General features: G+C 34.8%; 2 protein-coding genes across 5 annotated transcripts; one reads left to right on the top strand and one right to left on the bottom strand.

The window, feature by feature from the left end:
* Positions 1–132: 132 nt before the first annotated feature.
* Positions 133–5,130, top strand: LOC132750802 (steryl-sulfatase-like). 4 transcript variants are annotated; one of them, XM_060740842.1, is made up of 7 exons: positions 135–646; positions 969–1,042; positions 1,414–1,664; positions 2,353–2,475; positions 2,719–3,399; positions 3,900–4,184; positions 4,670–5,130. In XM_060740842.1, exons 2-7 carry the CDS (start codon positions 999–1,001, stop codon positions 5,026–5,028), a joined length of 1,743 nt encoding a protein of 580 aa, XP_060596825.1. In that variant the 5' UTR covers positions 135–646; positions 969–998; the 3' UTR covers positions 5,029–5,130. The 4 variants fall into 4 exon arrangements, with proteins under 4 accessions (XP_060596826.1, XP_060596825.1, XP_060596828.1 ...); XM_060740845.1 differs by having other exon boundaries at positions 136–646; positions 969–1,047; XM_060740843.1 differs by lacking the exon at positions 969–1,042 and having other exon boundaries at positions 133–646; positions 1,314–1,664.
* Positions 5,131–5,262: 132 nt separating this feature from the next.
* Positions 5,263–27,735, bottom strand: LOC132750804 (actin, non-muscle 6.2-like). Its single transcript, XM_060740848.1, has 12 exons — positions 27,612–27,735; positions 27,104–27,254; positions 26,321–26,560; positions 21,873–22,011; positions 20,510–20,617; positions 19,414–19,605; positions 14,705–14,765; positions 8,573–8,688; positions 7,798–7,905; positions 7,235–7,426; positions 6,343–6,462; positions 5,263–5,956 (listed from the first exon to the last, which is right to left on the bottom strand). The coding sequence occupies exons 2-12, from the start codon at positions 27,227–27,229 to the stop codon at positions 5,748–5,750; spliced, it is 1,611 nt and encodes a 536-aa protein (XP_060596831.1). The 5' UTR covers positions 27,230–27,254; positions 27,612–27,735; the 3' UTR covers positions 5,263–5,747.
* Positions 27,736–27,962: the final 227 nt, after the last annotated feature.

The raw sequence follows: 27,962 nt of genomic DNA, 5'->3' as shown, positions 1-27,962 counted from the left end.
GCTCGTCCGAAATACCCACTGTATATGTAATAGAAAGAGCATCGAAACACGAGGCTATCTGATTTGTACGAGTGGGCCCGAGTGTTAATCAGATGGATGAGTGTTTTGATGTTCTTTCTCTTTCGTATCATAGTCGAACATAAAAACACCACAATATGAAAACCCGGGGAAAAGTAACCAATGAACGAGCATCTGAATATGGTATTTCTGTCGCTTTCCCTTTCTCTTCCGTCACAATAAGTAAACCCCAGCAAAAATGAGCCAATCAATGGGCATGCTCTGGAGTGCGGGTAACTAATACCTGCACTCCAGTTAACGCACTGTGCATGTATATGTATACGATTTAACTCTGACACATTTTCAACAGAAAGATCACCAAACTATGATACAATGTACAGTAAGTGCACTACACCGTGTTGTTTAAAATTGATGGGATTTAGCCCTATCTAGATCATACTATCATATCTATCTTGCACCAACGTTATCTAGATGGGCAGTTGAAGTGGTCCGCATGTAACTCGATATCATGACTAGTATTTATGATCTAGTTGTTCGCATAAATTCATAATGTAAACAAAAATGGTCTGATGTGTAATCACGGATAGGCAAACATGTAGATATATGTTCGGATGTGTAAATATGCTGAGTAAGTATTTAAATTTATTTCTCTATTAATTAAAGCAATTACGTTGAAGTGGATTGATTTATCATAATTTAACACATGTATACATAATAATTCCACCCTTGTCTATAACAAAGGAAAGCTAGCATTATGATATCCATACGTTTTGTTTTTATTTTTTAAATAATTCGATAAACAGATCCAAAATAAATTTACGAAATATTGATTCGACTTAAGAGGATACTGTAGAAAATTTCAAATATATACTTTTATTTAATCATATCGGTATGCTCCTTTAAATCTTGAATAAATGTCATTTGAAAAAACAATTTACATTTGTTACAAGTGGAAGTACAGTAAAACGGGAGACAACCCGATGTATGTGGACTACACTATCGAGCTCACGACAGCTGGTCCAAAGTACGGTAATATATATATAATTACCTTCCGTAATATCATTGGGGCCGAATATCATTATAGCTCCGTCGTAATAAAATGTACTTTACATCGTACCAGGAACTTGTCATGCAGTAACATACATGTGTTGGTTTTAAAATGATAATGTATATTGTTAGTGCAAATTGTATCCTTAAAATAGATGTAAAAATATCTTATATAGATGTCGTTTTTATTATCTTTTTTTCAATTAGATGCCGAAAAGGAATAAAAATGTGATGATTATTTATTTCAGTACTCTTTTTATAAATCAATTTTAAGACTTGTAAAGATAGCGTTAACGTTTGTTGCAAAGTCTTATTTAAGTGGCCTTTGATGACAAATTACATTTTAAGTATGATGGCGGTAAACTGGCTGATACTTATGCTGTTCCCATGTGTTCACCCCGCTCCCAACATTATTTTATTCATCGCCGATGACCTTGGGTACGGGGACCTTGGTTGTTATGGCAACACGTCCGTAAGAACGCCACAAATTGACAGTTTAGCAAGAGACGGGGTAAAAATGACCCAGCATCTTACTGCAGCAAGCACATGCACACCAAGCCGATCGGCATTCTTGACAGGTCGATATCCTGTGCGTACAGGTAATCTTATGTTAATTAATAGCCTCTCTTTCCTATGAACAGTTATTATACGGACGTTTTAATGTTTTGAAAACAGATGCATCTGAACTCCGCATCGAACTATTTGAAAGCTGTCCTTTTGATCCATAAACATTTCTTATTTGGGTTTTATTGCATAACTCATGGTTTTACGTCAAACCGACACACACAGTATAGGTGATATAGCGACGTTCCAGCTTTACTGGTGGAGGAAGACCTCATGTGCCCTTCCGTGTATTATTTCAGGCACGAACGGGCACCTGAATAGAACTACCGACGTTCCGTAAGCTAGCTGGATAGCTTCCTCACATGATATAATTCAAAGTCCCTGTCGGGACTCGAACCCACAGCGGTGAGGGGCAAGTGGTTTGAAGTCAACGACCTTAACCACTCGGCCACGGACGCACGCCCCTTATATAAAGGTAGATCTAATAATTATCTCTTGACGAGTTCATAAGAAAACGTTAATGTTATACAACAAATGAAACATTACATAAGCATTAATATATGGACAATATAATTTTATTTCAGTTTAACCTTTTTCTAGAAATATAAAACATTTATATAGTTAGAAAATGTGTGTGCTGATTTTAATCAAAGGAAGGTGTTTTGACCCTAGATCTGTATTTCGTTTGAATTTTTATATAATAAACTATTCGTACCACTAAAGGGATGGCAGCTACTGGTTTAATGAGGGTCAACACGTGGCCATATTCGAGTTGTGGGTTACCGTCGTCGGAAATAACATTTGCTGAACAAACTAAGAAAGCTGGATACTTAAATGGTTACATTGGTAGGTGTTTATCCTGTTTTATTTTCTCATTTTGTAAGACATACCAGTATATGATTTTAAAACAATATGAAATATCGACATAATCAATTACTTTTGTAACCTCTATGGGAAACCTCACTAAGTTAAAATAAGGCATTCGGATATATAAGATATTCGGATATTGAACGTCCAGTATGAAGAAGTCCACCTTTAAGTGGCTACTTACACCTCCGCTATATCTTATCCTTATTGCTCTATTTTCAGGAAAATGGCACCTTGGACTACATAAGGATAGAATTGGTGACTTTGAGCACCACCCATTAAAGCAGGGTTTTGATTACTTCTATGGAACTATTGGTACTAATCTTGATGACTTTGGATATGAGACTAAAGTTATAACTAACCAAAGGCCGTACTGGTATGGTGAACTTTTTACAATATGGGCGGTTACCGCAGTGGCTCTGTGGTCATTGCTTAGGTCGAAATATATTGGAACAGTTATGTTTATTGTCCTCATAACCCTCTGGACAGTGCCTATTATTTGTGTGTACCTTCTCTTTGAAAATTTTACTCTTCTGAGTAGTTTTGTTCACAGGAATTTTGAGTTAGTTGAACAACCAATCAGGCTTGCAGGTTTAAGTCAACGTCTTGTGAATGAAGGTGTGGAGTTTATGCAGAATGCTACTGTTGCTAGGCAACCGTTCTTGCTTGTTATGTCATGGATTCATATGCACGTAGCAATAAAGACAGCTAAACAGTTTGAAGGGCGAAGTCAGTTTGGACGTTATGGCGACGCTTTAGAGGAGTTAGACTGGTCCGTTGGTGCTATTTTAAAAGCTTTAGAACAGCTCGGTCATGGAGATAATACGCTTATTTATTTCACGTCGGATAATGGCGGCCATCTTGAAATTGGGACGGACGGGGGTTATAACGGATTTCTTAAAGGTATTTTATGTCTAGTAACAATGCATTTTTGATAATCGTTGTTTTTTTAACTAATATGACTACAGGCTGTCGTTTAATCTATATATTTCACTCAATGTATAATAACTCGTATATTTCACATCTTAAAAGTGTAACTAATGTAACGTCCAGCGTTTGCCCCACCTGATCTCCCTATGTAAAACGTTTTTTGATAAAATCTTAAAAACTGTGTAAAGTCCAGAAAGTTAATTTCAAAACCATATTGTACGTATTATATTTCCGGGTCCAGAAATCCATTTGAAGTGTCAGGATTCTGTCAAAATGTGAAAAAGAAGAAGTCAAAGTAACAGGGACATTTTGCTTTGTTGAATACAAAAATGCTTCTATTGCACCTTTTGTTCCATATAGGTTTTGTATATATGTACCCGTCCAATTGAATCGGCAATATCTCATTGATCTACTAAAGTCGTTCTTGTGCTTTTCCTTGGAATACAATTTTAATTAAATATGTTCTATCAAAGGGGGCAAGACACATGGTGCTCCAGATGGCGGGATTCGAGTACCAGGTATAGTTAAATGGCCGAGCGTCTTGCCACGTGGGAAAGTTACGGACGAACCCACTTCATTGATGGACATATACAATCTTGTCTCGACTGCAGTGGGAGTAAATTTACCATCCGATAGGGAAATTGACGGGGAAGATATTTTACCTTTATTGAAAGGTGACGTTTCGGTGTCGCCGCGTGAATTTATGTTCCACTACTGCGGTAACAGGTTAGAGGCGGCAAGATACAGGCCAAAAGGTGGTACGTGACATTTTAACTTATATTTGACTCTCTTAAAGTATGTCATTTAGTTAAAGTATAGAATAACGCAGTCCAGTTTTCTGTGAACGTTTGAATATTTAAGTTTAGGTAAAACATATCTGTGTCATAAAATATATCGATTGTTAAGTGTATCATTTTGAAGTCCATTTTCAGGACTTAAGTAATGCAATGTTCGAGTCACGTGTAGAAACGTTGTGATGACCTATGTAGGGTCCGAAATAATTCCTGTCATTGCAAAACGAAATTAATCTCCAATCCATTTTCAGAAAATCGTGTAACACTATGTCTATCCTCAAGACAGAAAGCGATTTATTTTGAAATGTATGATAAATCGTATGTGTACGCGAAAACTGGTCGTAAAGTTCTCTCTAAAAGTCAGTTAAGGTTTTTGAACTAATTTAGTAATATATAAGAATTGCATGGTTATAAATGTTTCAACTTTGATTTACTTCTTCTAATTACAGGATCAAAAACATGGAAACTAGTAACACATGAGCCAAATTTAATCCCCGGATCAAAATTATGCCAGTTCGTATGCAGTTGCAATTTTAATATCCACTTGGCAACGCCTAAACTCTACGATATGACCTCTGACCCTGGTGAAACCACACCCATTGACAGCAACTCCAAACTGTACAGAGATATAACGCCCATTATACAAAATGCTATTTATAATCACAAAAATTCTATAAAACCAGTTGAAAGTCAGTTTACATGGGCAAAACTCGCGCCAAAACTGACATGGCAGCCATGTTGTAATGGACACTTTCCTTTCAACTGTGAATGCATTGATCCGAAATATTCGGAAAATTTCACACTATGATTATGTAGGTATCTCAACCGATATTTAAACATTTCAGGTTATATGCTATACATATTCATAACATGGACCCAGGTGATACATATTCCTGATATTTATTTCGATGTCTGTCAGAAAATAACAAAATAATACAAGAATAAATATAAATATAATGATTAGTTTCTTATGTTTCTATCGTAAGCCAAGATGTCAATCAAGTACATTGTGTAATCGTATATTTTAAAACTACACAAAAGATACTAAATGAAACACAATTACAAACAAAATTTAGGCATAGCTATGCTTCGAGTTTTATAAAAGAAGCATCATAGTGGAATGTAGGTTCGGAAAAAAAATATACTTATATAAAAGATAAAATAGTCACATGTCCTTTCGTTTGTACCATTCTCTATAAACTTTAACTAGAATTATTACATGGCGGTTTGTAATATCAATCGACTATAATTTGAGGTTCAATTTAATTCCATAACATCAAGAGCCAAATCGTTTTGCTAAATCTGCCACAATCCTTAAATGTCGTACTCTCTCTACTGATTCCCGTTGGCGATAGATCAGTAGTGAAGTACCGGTTATACAGATAGATGGCTACACAAATCTTATCATTCAGTTTTTATTCTTTATATTTTGTTTTTTTCGCCTTTAATACCATCTTTGACACATCGTTAGCATTACGAACTTTGTCATTTAGATTTACAATCACGTCTTTTCCAGAAGAAAACAATCTAATAAACACACTTCCGGTGTACAATTGTCGGCCCATTTTCCTCATATTCTTTTTTACTGACCCACATATCTTCAAAAGTTGATAGCGAGGCTATAACTGAGCCTCCAATCCATACAGAGTATTTTCTTTCAGGCGGTGCTACGACCTTGACTTTATTTTTTGGAGGAACCAAGCGTTTCAGATCTTGTTCTACTCTTTCCTTCATTCCTGCAAAACATTATATTACATGATACTGATGTGACAGAAGTTGCTATGCTTTAGAATTTATACATATCGAAATTAAGACATTTTTCAAGAAAAAAAGATAATATAAAATTATATGTGAATTAATAATATTGCTAAAAATAATGAATTTTACTTGGATTTATCATTATGTATTCCCTTCTTGTATCAGTGTAAACAACACAAATTATTTATTACATTTCCCTGTGAAAGTCGGAACTATACAGTTTTGCATTTATAAAGGCGCCATACAAAGAATAAAACCTGTCAACTTCCATGTTTAAAAGATTCGTGGACGTATCAACTTGATACTGCAAGAACCAAATTGTTCATATAAGATAACGAGCAAGCTAGTGATTTTATTTATTTACCTGGGAACATAGTGGACCCTCCCGACAGGACAATGTTGACGTAATAATGACTTCTAAGGTCAATGTCACATTTCATGATAGATTCATTCACCATATTACTGAAACCAAACTGCTCTTTGCCTGAAAATATACATACACATAGAATAATATATTTATCTGTCAACATGTTATTATGGGAAGATAAAAAAACCCTGTAAGTTTTTAATTTAGTGATTCAAATTTAAATATAAAATAATCTATAAAACTCGACATTGTATTTTTGTCTATTTACACTCACTACTGGAATAATCCATATAATCGAGCATAAAATTCGGAATTTTTCATCATCTATATACTGGGTTACCGCAAAACAACTGTGCGTAAATTTGACAAGAAGACTTCTAACGGGTAAGACGGCTATGTATATAATATCTCTTGCGTCTCGGATTATATAATAACACAACTTTACTACCCCAATCCCTCTCGATACGGGCACGTTGCGGAAATACACCTCGAGGTCAAGTCATCTTAAGTACCAAGGGTGGCTGCTGAGTGTCTCGGGAGGGTGTGGCCATACAAAGTGCCGCTTTGAAAAAGAACGATGCATTGGTTTACATCCCTCCGGATAGAACCATGGACGAAGGAAAATTATTTCCAGCAATGATAAAATGGTGCCGATGGTTCACAGAAAGGGACCGGCAATGTGCGAATAGTATCGCCCATACAAGTTCATCTCGGTGGGGAGTATAAATAAACAAACGCACACACAAGACATACTAGTATTCGGCTTTGTGTTACTGTCGGTTTGTGGCGTCGATTTTGTATACGAGGAATGCGATAACTTAAGGTGATTTCGTAAGATCTACTCATACAATGATTACCTTAATCGCCGATTCAAAAAAAGATTACGAACCTAATAGAGTGTGATCAAATAACGCCTCTGCGCAACGGAATCTTTCACTCCCAACAACAATTGTTTGACCATCCGGAAGTTCATACGTCATATCATTTGCGGAAGTACATTCTGTCGTCTGCAATTCCTTCTGGAAGTCTAGTGCGACATATCCTAGTTTTTCTTTAATATCTCGGACAATTTCCATCTCGGCTGAAATAAAAAAATTGTATAAAAACTAATTGTTACTCTACAGTTCAGATTTGAGTCAGGTTTTTCTTAACTGAGAAGTAAATGTAAATGACCTTGCCATTGTTGGACCAAATGTGAACAGCCGTGAATCATATCTTCTTCATTGTAAAAGATTCGATTTTGGTATAATTATATATCTAAATAGATGTCAATGAATAATATATGGCTGAGCCTAGAATTTTTCTACTTGAAGGATGATACGATAAAAAATCTTGAAAGTAAATGATGTTTATTCTGCCAAATTTATATGCTTGTTGCGCTTTAAGTTAGTTTCATCCGTACATATAAGCATTCGATAACATAAATTAAAAGGTTGAGACTAGTATTTATACCGGAAGTGTTGAAACTATATCCGCTTTCTTGTAGCAGTTTAGCTAAGTAGTGTGTCAGATCCCTCCCCGCGACGTCAGATCTCAAGATGGCGTTAGGGATAGGATAAACTGAAATAAAATCAAATAGTTTGTTTAGGAATACATACGATTATAAACTTTGAAGAATACTTTGAAATAGTTTTGAAAACTAATGACATGTACAAACCGTGCAAAACTTCTTTCTTTCAAATACATGAAAATTGTAGAAGTAAACTCAACAGGAATATGATCTAATTCTAGTATTTGGATATGTTTCTCTTGTGTTGGTTTTACATGTCAACAGTGCCATCTTGTTTACGGTATATTCTTCAAATTATAGAATATAAAGCAGGGGGAAGACAATGACTTAACTTGTCACATCTTGATCTTGACTAGCTTTAGTGAAAATGTACAGGTCTGGAAAACGATAAAAGCGATCAAGTCCTGCACGTCGGAATTATAAAATGTAATGACGAGACTAGGACAATTCATTAACGCAAAATATATTCTTACGTGTCTTGATAAAATCTTACTGAAGTTGTTACAATTTTATCATACCCACCAAGTATTATAAAATGATAACATAATTGCATAAGATGTATAGTTAACAACAGTTGCACGAGCTTACTAAGAGATGATCAGCTGTTTAATAGTCCCTCTCTTCATATTCTTTCCTAACATATTATTCCCGTTGTAATTTAAAACTTAATGTGTGTTTAATGTATACATTTTGGTTATAGATATATGTTTAACTTACTGCCTTCAACAGGAACAATATGAGTGACACCATCACCAGAATCTATTACGACACCAGCATGTCTACCTGATGAAAATATTGTAAGTACTGCCTGGATACTCACGTAAAATGCTGGGGTGTTAAATTTCTCAAACATTATCTGTAAAATAAATATGTCTGTATAAAACAAAATAAACTGCAAGATGACTCTTTAACCAATCTTTGACATGGTGGTTTATCAAACGCAAACACATTTTATATGAGCCGTGTCACGACAAAACCAACATTGTGCGTTTGCGACCAGCATGGATCCAGACCAGCCTGCGCATCCGCGCAGTCTGATCAGGATCCATGCTGTTCGCTTAACAACTCTATGACAAGTAGAGAAACCGATAGCGAACAGCATGGATCCTGATCAGACTGCGCGGATGCGAAGGCTGGTCTGGATACATGCTGGTCGCAAACGCACTATGTTGGTTTTGTCATGACGCGGCTCATATAATTATTATATTACTTATGTTAATGTGAATTGTTTAAAGTAACTAACCAACATATAAGATGCTATTAAACAAAATGTAATGACAACAATAGGAAAATTCATAAACGAAACTAGATTATTATCAACAAAAATACCAGATTATTAAAGTTATAGAAATGTTATCATGCCCATCAAGTATATGTAGAAGCGTAGGAATCCCCACAGCCGTGCAAATTAATGGCAGAAACAAGTACCAATGTAATTAAATGAACAAATATATATTTTTAGTAAAAACAATTGAAAGATATGAATAAGCGCATACGGCTTCTAAAAGACGATATTTAAACTATACTTAATCAAAAACATTAAAAATAAAAAAAAATATTTACAGGATATTCATTTGTGAGTATGATGACTTGATACTGTATTGAAGGTGACTTTTGTTTTCCTCAATAATTTTTATTTTGATATTTTATGATCTGAGACATTTTTTATATTCGGTATACCGGAGATATTTGTTATTTTGATATTCGGTATACCTCAGACATTTGCTAAACTACCTTGTCATATAATACCAAAATAAGCAGACACAATTTGACTGAGACACTTTTTATGAGGATTTCACTGGGACTACTTCGGCTGTCTGAAGTACATTTTATATGCTTCCTTTCAGTATAATAATGACATTATGTCAAAACAACAAATATGTGCCTGATATGTTTTACTTATTTATATCAAAAGACGCCTTCAATACGGTATTCAGGCCATCATTCCTTCAATACGGTATTCAGGCCATCATTCTTACGACAATCTTGAGACTTTGTTCTGAAAATATTTTATATAGGAAATATATAGGAAGACTTATATTAAAATGAAATGTGTAATCAAACAGTTAGTTAAATTCCTAAAAAGTCTACTACCTGTGCCATCTTTTCTTTGTTAGCTTTAGGATTAAGTGAAGGTTCCGTCAACAGAACAGGTTGTTCCTCTGGTGCAGCACGGAGCTCGTTATAGTATGTATGGTGCCAGATTTGTTCCATATCGTCCCAGTTGGTAATAATTCCATGTTGTATGGGATAACTAAGGGAGAGAATTCCTCGTTTCCTTTGCGCTTCGTCTCCAACATACGTGTTTTTCCTATCTACAGCTGACATTTCAATCTGAAACGTATGAACCTCCAAAGTATATATTTATTCATGCAAATGGTTGGTGAATCTAGTACCATTAAAACCGGGGTCAATATTGGTGGACGTGAAAGAACTGATGGTTACTACTCTAACGGAAGCTCTCTTGCACTGTCCTCCGAACTCGTACATTCTAAAGGATTCCATATAACTGACATTGGTTTCATGTTGCGACATTAAATAATTCTAAGTAAAAATATCATTTATATCACTGACACAGTGAACTGCTCTTGAATGTCATTCATATGAAACCAGTTAGATGTTGAGCAGTAAAAGGCGGTTAAGATAGGCCTCTCAGCCGAGTTTTAAAGATCTCTTAAGGATCCCTTTAAAAGGACAACAATGCAATGTCAAGGGGGCTGCATCATTATAGTATGACATAAACATTTGTTACAGACATCGAAAAATAAAAAATCTGGCATCACTCATAATCTATATATGCTTAGTGTATTATATTATATTTGTATTGCAGATTATTTAATATATGCTGATTTTGTAATGAAGTTGAATGAATTTTCCTTTATAGGCAGAAGTGGTCTTACCTCATATTTCGGACGCCCTATTATGGATGGAAAAGAGCAGATCGGGGCGTCATCACCGGCGAAACCTGCCTTACACATGCCCGACCCATTGTCAATAACGACTGCGTATTTCTCTGTATCTTCCATATATTGCTAGACTTCATGTGTTAAGCTGTCTTTAATAAAGTTGGAGTATTTCATGTCAAAATGAAAAAAAATAACATATCACTAGAACAGGCAGTAAAATGATGATTCAAACAGTTTACCTAGAACACTTGAAAAGAATACTTTGACGGCAAATTCAATCATAATATATTCTTAAGTTGCTAAATACAAACTAAACATTTGATAATAATAAGAAACTTACATCAAATCAAATAGTACACTTAAATGTCTACATATATACAATGTATATAGTTAATGTTAACTCATGCGTACCTCTTCCTACATGCATACAGATATAAAGATTTAAAAGTGAATGGTAGGTTAACTATATATTACATATATCTTGAAACACTACAAGTTAGAAAGTGGTTTTTTTTGGTAAATATACCAATGCTACTTTTTTGATTCGTCGTTTTTAATAAGAACAAGAGCTGTCAATCAGTGCTTGACATAAGTTCAAAACCGACGATACCGACGCCGGGGGTAAGGACAATGACTCTCTCTCCCCTATTCTTCGAATAGTCGAGCTAAACAATTATTGTTTATGACCAAGCTTCTGTATTTCCGAAATTAAAGCGTCATAAAATTTTGAAGAGAAGCAGATAAGATACGATTCAGACACATTTGCGATATCCTGTTTTAATTAATGATATAAATTTACGGCCTAACTTAATTTCATTAATGCTGACGTTGAGTTATTTTATATTATCAATACATGTAAACTACTAATAGTGCTTTATACGCTGATATATAATCATTTAACATTGATATATAATAATTCAAAACTAATATTTATGTATGTTTCTATACATGTACATGTATTATACTTACTGTAAAATATGTTTACTATCCACTCCGATGAATAAATAACATACTGATTGCTGTATCTTTACCTATTTCGTATACTTCATTTAACATGCTATATATGTATACACACACCTTTATCTGAAATATGTTTGTTTTTTGTACAAATCAATTGGGTATGACTTTAAAAGGAAATCCATTAGTATATAAATAGCTATTACATGTACATTAATCTATAAATAGAAATTATGGTTTAAAATTGTACAAGGGAAGTAACTATTTGTCAATCGCAACTACTCGGCCCTTTCCGTCAGTCTTCGGATAAGGACCTCGAACACAATAGTATGAATACACAGAACGGATGCGGTATTTCGGTCTAACCTACGCTAAGAAACTAAACATGTAAACAAATAGTAATTTAATGCTGGGAGTTGTTGACAAGTTTTTTTCCAATATATGTAGTAAAAGTTCACCTAAAATAAGTGATATCATAGGTACAAAAGCAAACAATTCATTATTTATATATTTATTACAATGGTTGTAGAAACCGAAAGTACAAAAAACCAACCTGTTGACATTACGTCGGATTTGTTTAAAATTGAACATCAGTGGGCATATTTAAATTACAAATTGTTGTCAGACATATTTTCAAGCAAACGTGTACCGGAACAGGCATTAGATGTCAAATATATACATTCGTTTTACATTATGTCTGTTTCTGTTTACATCTGAAACCACGTGGTAGAACTACTTTCAATCGTATTGTTTCCGAGGTTAATATTATAGATAATAGCCGAGGCAGTTCCGAATGACTATTTGTTACATATTCAATCACGGAATGTCGTCGGTTATTATTTATAATAACCTTATTCGAAGACTGACGGAAAGGGCTTAAAATGTTGGGACATATTCAATGATATAAAAACGTTTTTAGACCACCGATCTTTAGCACAATTACGAACACAAATGAAGCATGCATGTAGCAGATTTAAAGGCTTTTCATAAAAACTGAGAATTTAATTGATGCGTTATATATGTTGAGGATAATACTTAAAATGTTTACTGTGACTTCTTGCTTTTCGTTCCGGTGGATTCAAATATTATATACAGGTCTTAAAGTTTTCTCTGTTTCATAATTTTAAAGTGACATTTACTAATATTTTCATTGTCAAGATGAGCTGAATTGACTTTATATTTCAAAAGAGTGACTGTTTAAATGATATTTGACCAACAGATTATATTGGAAAATGTTTAAAAATATCTGCCTATAATATAGAAAGACTGCCCCACTCTTTTTATAAATTGAACATAACAGGTACATTTTAAGTTCTTTAATAAGTGAAGATCAAACAGGATTTATTCCAGGTCGGTTCCTTGGTGAAAATGTTAGATTAATTTATGATTTTAATGAATTTTACTGAACAAAATGGGCGTCCAGCAATGTTTTTACTTATTGATTTTGCCACTGCTTTTGATTCTATTTCATGGCAATTTATGTCAAAGGTTTTAGAGTTTTTTAATTTTGGTGAAGACATTAAGTCTTGGATAAAAATTTTCTACAATAACATTCAGTCTTGTGTCACTGTAAATGGCCATTTGTAAACTCGCACCCAAACTAGCATGGCAACCATGTTGTAATGGACACTTTCCTTTCAACTGTGAATGCACTGATCCAAAATATTCGGAAAATTTCACTATGATTATGTAGGTATGTCAAACCATATTTTAACATTGATAGCTTTATGCTATACGTATTCAATTGATTGATATTCCTGATATTTATTGCGATATCTGTGAAAATAACAAAATAATACAAAAATAAATATACATTAATGTAACGATGAGTTTCTTATGTTTTTATCGTTAGCCAGGATGTCAATCAAGTGCATTGTGTAATCATATATTTTATAACTTCATAAATGATATGTAAATTAAACAAAATCACAATTTATTAAAATTTAAGCATAGACATGCTTTGAGTTTTTTGAAGCTAGCATCACAATAGAATGTGTAGGTATAAAAAAGATAAAATAGTCACATGTCCTTTCGTTTGTACCATTCTCTATAAACTTTAACTAGAATTGTTCCATTGCGGTTTGCAATAATAATCGACCTTAATTTGAGGCTCTATTTAATTCCATAACATCAAGAGCCAAATCGTTTTGCTAAATCTGCTAGCAAAAATTATCACAATCCATAAATGTCGTACTCTCTCTCTACTGATTCCCCTTGGCGATAGATCTGTAGTGAAGTACCGGTTATACAGAAAAATGGCTACACAAATCTTATCATTCAGTTTTTAATCTTTATACATTGTATTTTGTTCTCTCGACTTCAATACCATCTTTGACGTATTAATATCATCACGAACTTTGCCATTTAAATTGGCCATCACGTCTTTTCCAGAAGAAACAAAAAAACCCTAATAAAAACACTTCCGGTGTACAATTGTCGACCCATTTTCCTCATATTCTGTTTTACTGACCCACATATCTTGAAAAATTGATAGCGAGGCTATAATTGAGCCTCCAATCCACACAGAGTACTTTCTTCCAGGCGGTGCTACGACTTTGACTATATTTTTTAGAGGAACCAAGGGTTTCAGATCTTGTTCTACTCTTTCTTTCATTCCTACAAAGAATTAAATAACATGATACTGATATTAGTGAATTAAAGAAGAAAAGATGATGTAATTAAAGTTATATTTGAATTAATAATATTGCTGAAAATAATGAATTTTCTAGTTGGATTTATCGTTATGTGTTCGTTCCTTGTATCAGTGTATGCACCGCAAGTTATTTAGTATATTTCCCTGTGAAAGTCTAAACAGTTTTGCATTTATAAAGGCGCACCTGTCAGCTTCCGTCTTTAAAGGATTCGTGGACGTATGAGAACAAAATCGTTTGAATAAGATATGTATATTGCAGATTTTATTTATTTACCTGGGAACATAGTGGACCCTCCCGAGAGGATAATGTTGACGTAATAATGTTTTCTAAGGTCAATGTCACATTTCATAATAGATTCATGTACCATGTTACTGAAACCAAACTGTTCTTTGCCTGAAAATATACAAGATATTTATCTATCAACATGTTAAGATGGGAAAATAAACAAGAGGGGATCATGGCCCTGGGGTCGCTCACCTGTATATAGGCCCCCGGAGCGGGGCCAGTTTAAACCCCAGGGCTTTTATTTCAACAAACTTGGAAGACACTCATTAGAAAGATGTTTCACAATAATAAGTTTTTACTACACACGTGTAATGAAAAACAATGATCTCACCCGCCCCCCGCCCCCCCCCCCCCCGGCAGGGCCAATTTTCACCCAAGGGCTTTTATTTGAACAAAGTTTGTAGACATCCATAAGAAGATATTTCATGCTAAACATCTAAGCTCTAGAGCTCTAGCTCATTGGGTTTTTTAAAAGAAGATTTTTAAGTTTTTACACACTTATATTTTAAAAAAATGACACCCCTGGGGCGGGGCCAGTTTTGACCCCAGGGCTTTTATTTGAACAAACTTTGTAGCCGTTTAATAGAAGATGTTTTATGCTTAATATCTTAACTCTAGCTATTTAGGTTTTTTCAAAGAAGATTTTTTAAGTTTTTACTATATGCATATAGGGAAAATCAAGACCCCCCGGGGCGGGGCCAATTTTGACCCCAGGGCTTTTATTTGAACAAACTTGGTAGACACCCATTAGAAGATGTTCCATGCTGAATATCTTAGCTCTAGCTCTTTGAGTTCTTTCAAAGAAGATTTTGTAAGTTTTTACTATATGCATATAGGGAAAATCAATGACCCCCTGGGGCGGGGCCAATTTTGACCCCAGGGCTTTTATTTGAACAAACTTGGTTCACACTCATTAGAAGATGTTTCATGCTGAATATCTTAGCGCTAGCTCTTTGGGTTCTTTCAAAGAAGATTTTGTAAGTTTTTACTATATGCATATAGGGAAAATCAATGACCCCCTGGGGCGGGGCCAATTTTGACCCCAGGGGTTTTATTTGAACAAACTTGGTAAACACTCACTAGAAGATGTTTCATGCCAAATATCTAAACTCTAGCTATTTAGGTTTTTTCAAAGAAGATTTTTAAAGTTTTTACTATATGCATATAGGGAAAATCAAGACCCCCGGGGCGGGGCCAATTTTGACCCCAGGGCTTTTATTTGAACAAACTTGGTAGACACTCACTAGAAGATGTTTCATGCTTAATATCTAAACTCTAGCTATTTGGGTTTTTTCAAAGAAGATTATTTAAGTTTTTGCTATACAAATATAAGGAAAATCAATGACCCCCGGGCGGGGCCAATTTTGACCCCATGGCTTTTATTTGAACAAACTTGGTAGACACCCATTAGAAGATGTTTCATGCTGAATATCTTAGCTCTAGCTCTTTGAGTTCTTTCAAAGAAGATTTTGTAAGTTTTTACTATATGCATATAGGGAAAATCAATGACCCCCTGGGGCGGGGCCATTTTTGACCCCAGGGCTTTTATTTGAACAAACTTGGTACACACTCATTAGAAGATGTTTCATGCTGAATATCTTAGCTCTAGCTCTTTGGGTTCTTTAAAAGAAGATTTTTAAGTTTTTACTATATGCATATAGGGAAAATCAATGACCCCCCGGGGCGGGGCCAATTTTGACCCCAGGGCTTTTATTTGAACAAACTTGGTAGACACTCACTAGAAGATGTTTCATGCCAAATATCTTAGCTCTAGCTCTTAGGGTTTTTTAAAAGAAGATATTTAAAGTTTTTTCTTTCGGTTGCCATGGCAACCAGAGTTCTGCATGGAATTAAATTCTTTGAACAATTTTTAAAGGTGACCACCAAAGGAACATTCCTGTGAAGTTTGGATGAAATTGGCTTAGTGGTTTATGAGGAGATGTCATTTAAAGTAAAAGTTTACGGACGGACGGACGGACGACGGACAGACGCCGGACGAAAAGCGATCACAAAAGCTCACCCTGTCACTTTGTGACAGGTGAGCTAAAAATAACTGTAAGTTATTAATTTAGTGATTCAAATTTAAATATAAAACAATCCATAACACTCGACATTTTATTTTGGTTATTTTTCACACCGTATTACCGGCGCCAGTGATGGCAGATCACTGCAGTGATGGCAGATAGCTGAAATTTACCGCTCGGTACAGGTAGGTTATAAATTTGGTTGGTATTATTATATTACACAAATACGACCCATTTCATTGCTATGAAACTATTGTCTATTGACTGGAGTTACTATATGCAGGCCTCGACGTTAGCGGTGGTCCGTTGGTCCGAGACCACCTGTTTTTGGCAAGGACCACCTAATTTTAAAAGCCGCTGGTCCGTCGGACCACTTGAATTTTTTGGTTGGTGCAGACTCATTTGGGGGAATGGTGATTTGGTCAAAAACATGTTATAAACATTTTCTTTAAAATCATTTGTCCGATGTACATGTATATGGTTCATTAATTATCTGATTCGTTAAAGAAGTTCTTAAGACATCTATAACTTTCATTTTAAGTCGCTAAAATTTGGTTTATGCAAGTTAAAAGAGTTTAGACTTTGTGATATCAATTAAGGTACAAAATTCATTCAAATGATGCTAATAATTATGCATCGTCGGATACCTACGGTGGAACCAATAACATTTATGTTATATTACATGTTAATTAACCATGGGCATCCGACGATGGTAATTATGATATTGTATGGGATATAAGATAAACTTAAAATGTCATTATACTTAAATAATGGCAGCAAACAAAAGGAACTGGAAAAATACATCTAGTAATTCTTTGCAACTAACTTTATTTTAACTGTTTAACGATAGAGATCCATTTCCTCTAGAGTTAAAATTACTTTAAAAGGTTAAAAAATTATCATGTTAAAATAAATATCAACCAACAAGCAACAGGGAGGTAAAAATTCGGTATTATAAATCTGTGAGAAAAATAAGCTAAACTATAGTTAAATATAACATTAGTATTTTTTTTTATCCTCTAGCTATTTCCTTGTTTTAAGATAATTAAATTAGTTTTATTAAAAATGTTAATGTATAAAAGATACATGTAATTATCATAATTAAAGTCGTACCACATATCAGCATTTGTATATATAATAACAAATTGAATAAGAAAATTACAGACACAAATTGTTTCACTATTCCCTAACTTGAGTTGAGAGAGAAATCACTTCAATATAAAAGTTAACATAAATAAGAGCCCTGTTGTGTTTTTTTGAATGACATATAAAAAACCAAATAACTTTATGATAAAATACCTACTAACTTGCTCTCCTTTATTTCTGATTAGATAAAAATATATATCTAAAATATCTGTTTTCTTAAGGTTAATGATACATCTTTGTCATCAATTTTAAACATATTTTTCTAATTTGCAGTAAAATGACATAATAATAATTGACCATCTGACTCCTGGAAGGACCACCTTAATTTCAAATCTAGTGGTCCGGCTAACCACCTGCTAAAAAAGTAAGTGTCGAGGCCTGATATGGTAATTTTGGACTCGTGCTTTGTTGTTTTTAGACTATTTTGAGCAGGTTAAAAGTGACAGCTTCGGAAAAATCCGTGAAAATGTCTGTTTTTTGTTCAAAATATCTCAAGTTTTAACTAAATGTCAGGATTTCGTGTTATTAATATAGACGTTCATCCATTGGGGTCACGCAAGCCAAAAATCTACCCCGTGAGTCTTTTCTTGAAAGTTTTACAGACGTTCAATCTGGTCCGGTCGAAGAAAAAATGCTGCCGTTGTAGGCAGATCGTTATTTTAAATGCTGCCGTCGATGGCAGAAATACCATGAAAGTGGCTAACATTCTGACAGAAAATCAAGGTCAATCTTTTATCAATTCTTCTATTCTTTGCGTCCATATGCAACCTGCTCAAAATAGTATAAAAACAACAAAGCACGAGTCCAAAATTACCTTATAGTATCCCCAGTCAATAGACAATAGTTTCATAGCAATGAAATGGGCTGTATTTGTGTAATATAATAATACCAACCAAATTTATAACCTACCTGTACCGAGCGGTAAAATTCAGCTATCTGCCATCACTGCAGTGATCTGCCATAACAGGCGCCGGTAATACGGTGTGTTTTCACTCACCACTGGAATCATTCATATGTAATCTAGCATAAAATTCGGAATATTTCATCATCTATTTACTAGGTTACCGCAAAACAACTGTGTGTAAATTTGGTAAGAAGAATTTTAACGAGTAAGACGGCCATGTATATAATTACCCTTGCGTCTCGTATTATATAATAACACAATCTCATATACTAGGCTTTTCTTCTTCAATCCCTCTCGATATGGGCATTTTACGGAAATGCACCTTAAGGTAATGCCATCTTAAGTATCAAGGGTGGCTGCTGAGTATCTCGGGAGGGTGTGGCCTTACAAAGCGCCGTCTGGAGGAACGATGCATTGATTTACAGCCCTCCGGAAAGAACCATGGGACGAAGGAAAAGTCTTTGCGCCAAAAAAGACTGCACCGTGGTTCACAGAAAGGGACCGGCAATGTGCATATATTCTCTGGTGAGTATAAATGAACAAACGCTAGAACTCGGCTTTGTGTTACTGTTCGTTTGTGGCGTCCATTTTGGATACGATGAACGCGACAACTTATGATGATTTCGTAAGATCTACTCATACATTGATTACCTTGACCACCGTTTCAAAAAAGGTTACGAACCTAATAGAGTGTGATCAAATAACGCCTCTGCGCAACGAAATCTTTCACTCCCAATAACAATTTTCTGACCATCCGGAAGTTCATACGTCATATCATTTGCGGAAGTACATTCTGTCGTCTGCAATTCCTTCTGGAAGTCTAGTGCGACATATCCTAGTTTTTCTTTAATATCTCGGACAATTTCCATCTCGGCTGAAATAAAATAATGGTATAAAAACTAATTTTATTTCATGCTTTCCAGTGTTTTATTGTAATATATCAGATGATTGTATTCTGATAAACCACTAGTGAAATTTATAAAATATAATTTTCACTGTAGCCGGACTATATCTGGATGCGGATGAAAAGAAAATCATAACGAAATGGAATAACAGGCAGAAATAAATGCTGTCATGCGTAAATTTTGCTTCTTTAGGAAAAGAAAGTCGATGTCACCATACATCATGTAAAAATGTAACACAATTAGACAAAATTTATCAGAACTATATTTCAAAATTAATGATGTGATGTCATGATGTGATGACGTCACAAAGGAGAATGCGCGACGTTACGCGGCAAAATCAGTAAAAAAATACTTAAAATCACTTAAAAAGCATGAAATAAAAAGAAAATTTATTTGTTTTACATATAAGATTGAAATATATTTCATTCGTGAACACCAGCTATTATATTTTCACTCGTGGCTACGCCACTCGTGAAAATATTGCATCTGGTGTTCACTCAGTGAAATTATATTTCAATCTTACATGCAAAACAAACAAATATCCTCTATGTTACTCTACAGTTTAGATTTGAATCTGAGAAGTAAATGTAAATGACCTTGACATTGTTTGACCAAATGTGAACAGCCGTGAATCATATCTACTTCATTGTAAAATATTCGATTTTGGTATAATTATATTTATAACTTAATAGATGTCAATGAAAAATACATGGCTGAGCCTTGAATTTTGCTACTTTAAGGATGATACGAAAGTAAATAAGGTTTATTCTGCCAAATGTATATGTTTGTTGAGCTTTAAATAAGTTTGATAGATTTAAATACTTTATGTTTGCGTTGATATTTTCAATAACACGTGATGACTAGTATTTATACCGGAAGTGTTGAAACTATATCCGCTTTTTTGTAGAAGTTTGGCTAAGTAGTGTGTCAGATCCCTCCCTGCGACGTCAGTTCTCAAAATGGCGTTAGGTATAGGATAAACTGAAATAAATCAAATAGTTTGTGTAGGAATACATCGAACATTATCAATTTATATTTAAACTTTGAAGAATATTTTGAAAAAGTTTTGAAAACTAATTGTACAAACCATGCAAATCTTCTTTTGTTCGAAGTAAAATCAACATGACAATGATCGAATTCTAGTTTTTGAATATAAGCTGATCCTGTGTTGGTTTACATGCCAACAGCGTCATCCTATTCACGTTATGTTCTTCAAAATTTAGGAAATAAAGCAGGAGGTAGGTAATGACTTAACTTGTCACATCTTTATTTTGATTAGCTTTAGTGAGAATGTACAGGTTTGGAAAACGATAAAAGCGATCAAGTCCTGCACATCCCAAAGCAAAAAAAATATAAAATCATACCGTAATTACATAAGTTGTATAATTAATAACAGTTGCATGAGCTTAAAACTTTGGAAAATGATATTTCCTCATACAATTACAGCAGCCGTGTTTGTAAATATGAACGTCATGATTATTCAATGAAAAGCTACGTTACAAACATGCAGCATTATAATAATTATATGGATATTAATATATGTTATTTGGGTTTTGGAGTGATATAGAAATCTATATGGATATATTACCTGCTAAGATTTTATATCACCCGAGCCGTTAGGCGAGGGTGATATTTTATCTTGGCAGGTAATATATCCACATATATCACTCCAAAACCAAAATAATAATTTTATTACCCTTCCCCTGCCGAGTTTAGACGATGTTTTAAAAAATCATTTGCTGTTTTCAAATGAACGTCGAAATAAGATTCCCTTTAGGGTACCTCTTCATCAAAACATGACGTCACATAAGTACATGACGTAATTTTCCCGTACCTAACAAATGTAAACAAGAGAAAAGAGTAGTCTATTGAACGCACTTTTTTGTAATTAATATCAAGCGCTTTCACAATGTCATATTTCTTTTTAATACTGATGGGAATATGTATCATTACTCTTCTTTGGTAAATATTAATCATTTGACAGTTAAAAAGTGCTTGTAAATCGGAATTTACACCGCGTAAAATCGAACCGTACGCGCATCACCTCAGCGCATGTTGTTTACAACGTTGGGTACCCAACGGGGAAATTTAGTGTGTATATTACCCGTCTGGCTTATATCAATTTCTCTAGGGTGATCAATATCCAATCAAAAAGGCGGAAAAATCTGGAAGGGTAATAAATATATATATATATATTTTTTTTTTTGGGGGGGGGGGATTGTTTAAATTAACTTACTGCCTTCAACAGGAACAATATGAGTGACGCCATCACCAGAATCTATTACGACACCAGCATGCCTACCTGATGCAAATATTGTAAGTACTGCCTGGATACTCACGTAAAATGCTGGGGTGTTGAATTTCTCAAACATTATCTGTAAAATAAGTATGACTGTATAAAACAAAATAAGCCGCTAGATTACATGACTTTAAACCACTATTTGACATGGTCTTTTATCTTTTTGCAAACGCATGTTATATAATTACTTATATTATTATACCCCCGCACAACGAAGTTGTAAGGGGGATATACTGGAATCAGCTTGTCCGTCCGGACGTCTCCCCGTCCGGCCGTCCGTCGGGTTTTCCTTGTCCGCCAAATAACTTAAGATTCCTTTGACCCACAGTCTTCATATTTAGCATGCAGGTTAGTCATGGCAAGAAGATGATCCCTATTGATTTTGAGGTTGCTGGGTCAAAGGTCAAGGTCACAGGGGCCTTGAATTAAAAAAGCTTGTCCGCCCAATAACTTAAGATTTCATTGACCCATAGTCTTCATATTTGGCATGCAGGTTAGTCTTGACTAGTAGATGACCCCTATTTATTTTGAGGTAATTGGGTCAAAGGTCAAGGTCACAGGGGCCTTGAATAAAAAAGCTTGTCCGCCCAATAACTTAAGATTCCTCTGATCCACATTCTTCATAATTGGCATGGAGGTTAGTCATGACTAGTAGATGCCCCCTATTGATTTTGAGGTCACTGGGTCAAATGTCAAGGTCACAGGGGCCTTGACTAAAAAAAGCTTGTCCGCCCAATAAATTAAGATTTATCCTGTCACTTGTATCAATTTCGGCCCGATAACAAGGTGCCGTATATTTTTACTGATGTACGGCACTTGATCACGTGGTATGCATGTTTGCCGGACTACTTTTCAAGAAAAAATATAAAAACTGTCGTTAAATCTTCTGTATGTAGAATAACGAATTTTGGAAACGTTGATAAAACTTTGTTTGTTTATTTTATTTCACTCTATAATTTTTCAAGCGAAATAAAAATTATTAAAAGTGAAATAAATGTAAAACTTAACTTGTTTGCGACATTAAAATAGCGTACTTGATTTGATTGTTTTGCACGTGCTGTTTGGCGCTACATTGTGACGTCACGTAAACAATACTTTAAACGTCTGTACAGCGTTAACGACTGAATAAAAGATATTGGTGTTCGAATTCATTTTCTTAGTTAGACCATTTTCTTCCATTCTAGATAGTTTCACAACAAAATTCGACAAAAAATTGTTTTTATTTATCACATTTTTCAAACAAAATGGCGCCCTCAATGTGAAAATACACAGGGAGATAATAAGAACGGCGAGTGCATAGTTGTAGAATAATGCAAGCTTCGGGCCTTCTTTGTTTATATATAAACATTTCCGATAGTGTGATTAAAGGTAGTTTGCCTAATAAAATTCTTTAAAAAAAACAGTGACAGGATAAATAGAATAATAGATTGGTGCCCTGGATGGAGAAAGTTTATCTGGCTCTGCTCCGGAATTTATTGGGTTCTAATAAACTAATTGTGCACCCCTGGTCGCCGATTTGTTTTTGTACTGCTATGAAAGAGACTTTATGTTGAGTCTCTCTGAAGAGAAACAACAAGATGTTATAGTCGCATTTAATAATACTTCCAGATACCTTGATGATATTTTTAATTTAGATAATCCTTATTTTGATCAAATGGTGTCTGACATTTATCCGCATGAACTACAACTTAATAAAACGAACTCTTGAAATTTTAGTACATCATTTTTGGATCTTCATATTACTATCAACAACAATTCTATTCACACGAAAATTTATGATAAAAGAGATGACTTTGACTTTTGTATAGTTAATTATCCACATTTGGATGGAGACGTACCCCATGCAACATCCTACGGGGTTTATGTTTCTCAGTTAATTAGATTCGCTAGAGCTTGTAACAACGTAAAGGATTTCAACGAGCGGAATATTTTTATTACCAGCAAGCTTCTAAAACAGGGCTACCGCTATCATAAATTACGGAAATATTTTACTAAATTTTACAATCGTAACTTTGATTTAATTTCTAAATTCAATAGTGATTTAAAAACTCTTCTGCGACAAGGGATTAGCCAGCCTGGTTTTTATGGCGATGTGGTTTACAAACTTCGTAAGATTTTGGGTCATGGTAATTTTTCTGCTGTTTTTACTAAAATTATTAAACGTTTTTTTTAAAAGAGGTTATGACCCTACTATTTTAAGACATACTGCATGTTTAGTGTTCAACCCTTTTACAGTTGGACACTACGCTTTCCTCTTTTGATTGCATCTGACGGACCAAGTGGGAGACTCTATGATGGATAGTTCGTAAAGCCCTTTGGGACTGAATTGTCTTAATGTTCGTCTTCTGCCTTGCTTCGTCGGGCCCTTGTAGGTGATTTTCTTGTTGCTCTGTCTTCCTTTAGGACATTGAGTACTTTTGTTATGGTCATTGGGTTTACTTTTATATGTTTCTACATGATCATTTTAGTGTTTTACTTATTTAACCTCTTGTAACCATGACAACTGTTAGAATTTCACTTGGCGGGGATTCATTTTATTTACACTGTCTCGTTTATAGGAACATGGTGGGGCTAAGAGCGAGGTTTGGTGCACCATTAACCGGTTTAAACTCCCCAGCAGTCATTATTATGCTGCTGACCGTTCCAATCTTGTTTTTCATATTTCGCCTTCGGCTCACGCAATAAATTCACGCCAGATAAACTTTCTCCATCCACGGCACCAACCTATTATTCTCTATTTCTTTGACCCAGTGTCTTCAAATTTGGCATGCAGGTTAGTCATGACTAGTAGATGACCCCTTTTTATTTTGAGGCTGCTTGGTCAAAGGTCACAAGGGCCTTGACTTAAAAAACTTGGCCGCCCAATAACTTAAGATTCCTTTCACCCACGGTCTTCATATTTGGCATGCAGGTTAGTCATGACTAGTAGATGACCCCTATTGATTTTGAGATTGCTGGGTCAAAGATCAAGGTCAAAGGGGCCTTGACTAAAAAAAGCTTGTCTGCCAAATAACTTATGATTCCTTTGACCCGCAGTCTTCATATTTGGCATGGAGGTTAGTCATGATTAGTAAATGACCCCTATTGATTTTGAGGTTGCTGGGTAAAATTTCAAGGTCACAGGGGCCTTGACTAAAAAAACACTTGTCCGCCCAATAACTTAATATTCCTTTGACCCACAGTCTTCATATTTGGCATGGAGGTTAGTCATGATAAGTAGATGACCCCTTTTGACTTTGAGGTCACTGGGTCAAAGGTCAAGGTCGATGGGACTTTGACTTCAAAAGTTTGTCCGCCCAATAACCTAAGAAACCTTTTACCCACAGTCTTCATATTTGGTATTGAGGTTGTTTATGACTAGAAGATGGCCCCTATTGATTTTTAGTTGACTGTGTCAAAGGTCAAGGTCACAAGGATTTTTACTATAATGAGTTTGTCTGCTCAAATGCTTAAGAATGCCTGTCCGCAGTGTATTGATTTTGACATTTTCACATTTAAAACATGTAGAATGCATAACTTAGCAATGCACTGGCTTAGTAACCTCAGATTTTGCAGGGCGGTTGTCCTTGAGCTCTAAATGGCCATTGTTGATTCTGACAAAGTGGTATGCGGGGGTATTCACGCCATGACAGTGGCAGTTCTAGTTTATGTTAATGTGAATTGTTTAAAGTAACTAACCAACATAAGATGTTTTGAGCTTTTTAACAAAATGTAATGACGACAATAGGAAAAATTCATTAACGCGAAACTAGATTATTATCAACAAAAATACCAGATTATATAAAAGTTATAGAAATGTTATCATGCCCATCAAGTATATGTAGAAGCGTAGGAATTCCCACAGCCTGCGTGCAAATCAATGGCAGAAACAAGTACCAATGTAATTAAATGAACAACTATATTTTTAGTAAAAACAATTGAAAGATACGAATAAGCGCCTACGGCTTCTAAAAGACTATATTTAAACTCTAATCAAAAACATTAAAAATAAAAATTTATTTAAATATTTACAGGAAATTCATTCGTGAGTATGATGACTTGATACTGTATTAAAGGTGACTTGCTTTCTTCAATAATTTTTATTTTGACACAGACTCAGACACAATTTGACTGAGACATTTTTTATGAAGATTTCACTGACACAACTTCGGCTTTATATGCTTCCTTTGAGTATGATAACGACACAATGTCAAAAATATGTGCCTGATATGTTTTACTTATTCATATCAAAAGACGTCTTCAATACGGTATTAAGGCCATCATTCTAACGAACGATCTTGAGACTTTGTCCTGAAAATATTTTATATAGGAAATATATAGGAAGACTTATATTAAAATGAAATGTGAAATCAAACAGTTAATTAAATTTCTAAAAAGTCTACTACCTGCGCCATCTTTCCTTTATTAGCTTTAGGATTAAGTGAAGGTTCCGTCAACAGGACAGGGTGTTCCTCTGGTGCAGCATGGAGCTCGTTATAGTATGTATGGTGCCAGATTTGTTCCATATCGTCCCAGTTGGTAATAATTCCATGTTGTATGGGATAACTAAGGGAGAGAATTCCTCGTTTCCTTTGCGCTTCGTCTCCAACATACGTGTCTTTCATATCTACAGCTGACATTTCAGTCTGAAACGTATGAACCTCCAAAGTATATATTTATTCACGCAAGTACCATTAAAACCGTCCATATTTGTGGACGTGAAAGAACCGCTGGTTACTTTTGTAACGGAGGCTCTTTTGCACTGTCCTCCGAAATCGTAGATTCTGAAGGAGATATTGGTTTCCTGTTTCGACTTTAAATAAACGTATTTAGTAAAAATATCATTTATATCACTGACACAGTGAACTGCTCTTTGTTTTCTTATGAAACCCGTTATATGTTGAGCCGTAGCAGGCGGTAAAGGTGGTCTTCGATCTCAGCCGAGTCTGTTTTAAAGATTGCTTAAGGATCCCATTAAAAAGACGACAACGCAATGTCAAGGGGGCTACTTTATTATAGAATGACCTAAACATTTGTTACAGACATCGAAAGACATCACTCATAATTTATATATGCTTAGTGTATTATATTAAATTTGTATTGCAGATTATTTAATATATACAAAAATACGCCGCTGATTTTTAAATGAAGTTGAATGAATTTTCCTTTATAGACAGGAGTGGTCTTACCTCATATTTCGGACGCCCTATTAGGGACGGAAAAGAGCAGATCGGGGCGTCATCACCGGCGAAACCTGCCTTACACATGCCAGACCCATTGTCAATAACGACTGCATATTTCTCTGTATCGTCCATATGCTGCTAGACTTCATGTGTTAAGCTGTCTAATAAAGCACAAACTTTGGGTGTTATATGTCAATGAAAAATAATATATAAAATATCACTAGTAGAACAGACAGTAAAATGAAGATTCTCAAATTTATCTCAGACAGGTGAAAAAGAATACTTTCAAGTTTGACGGCAAATTTATTCATAAAATATTCTTCAGTCGCTAAATACAAAATAAACGTTTGATAATAATAAGAAACTTGCATCAAATCAAATAGTACACTTAGGTTTACATAAATACAATGTATACAGTTAATGTTAATCTATGCGTACCTCTTCCTACACGCATGATTTAAAAGTGAATGGTAGATTTACTATATTAAAATTATATATAAGTAAAATATCTAACTTGCCGTATATAAGCAAAAACGCTATTTTAAATTTGCCGTAGCTTTCGGCCTTGCGGCCTTCTTCAGCAGCATTTATTTTACATACAAATATATCAAACAAAACAATGGAAGTGACGTAACGTCAATGAACGACGCCCGCCGTGGCGTTGTTTGCCGTCTGCCGCGTTATTCTTTGGTATAAACTCCATACGGTCTATATAGGTTCTTAATTTATTTTTCCACAAATTTTCTATTGTTTTTCTGTATTGGTCATTCCCGTATAGCTAGCTTTTCCAGCCCCATTATTGAAAAATCATTAACTGTGTGGTCGTGCGTGTAAAAATGCGCCGCTAACGGATCGTTGTACTTGG

Source organism: Ruditapes philippinarum, unplaced genomic scaffold, assembly GCF_026571515.1.
Source record: "Ruditapes philippinarum isolate M1 unplaced genomic scaffold, ASM2657151v2 ctg1588_1_1_1_1, whole genome shotgun sequence".
NCBI classification, from domain to species: domain Eukaryota; kingdom Metazoa; phylum Mollusca; class Bivalvia; order Venerida; family Veneridae; genus Ruditapes; species Ruditapes philippinarum.
This window is presented reverse-complemented; position numbering and strand designations above follow the sequence as displayed.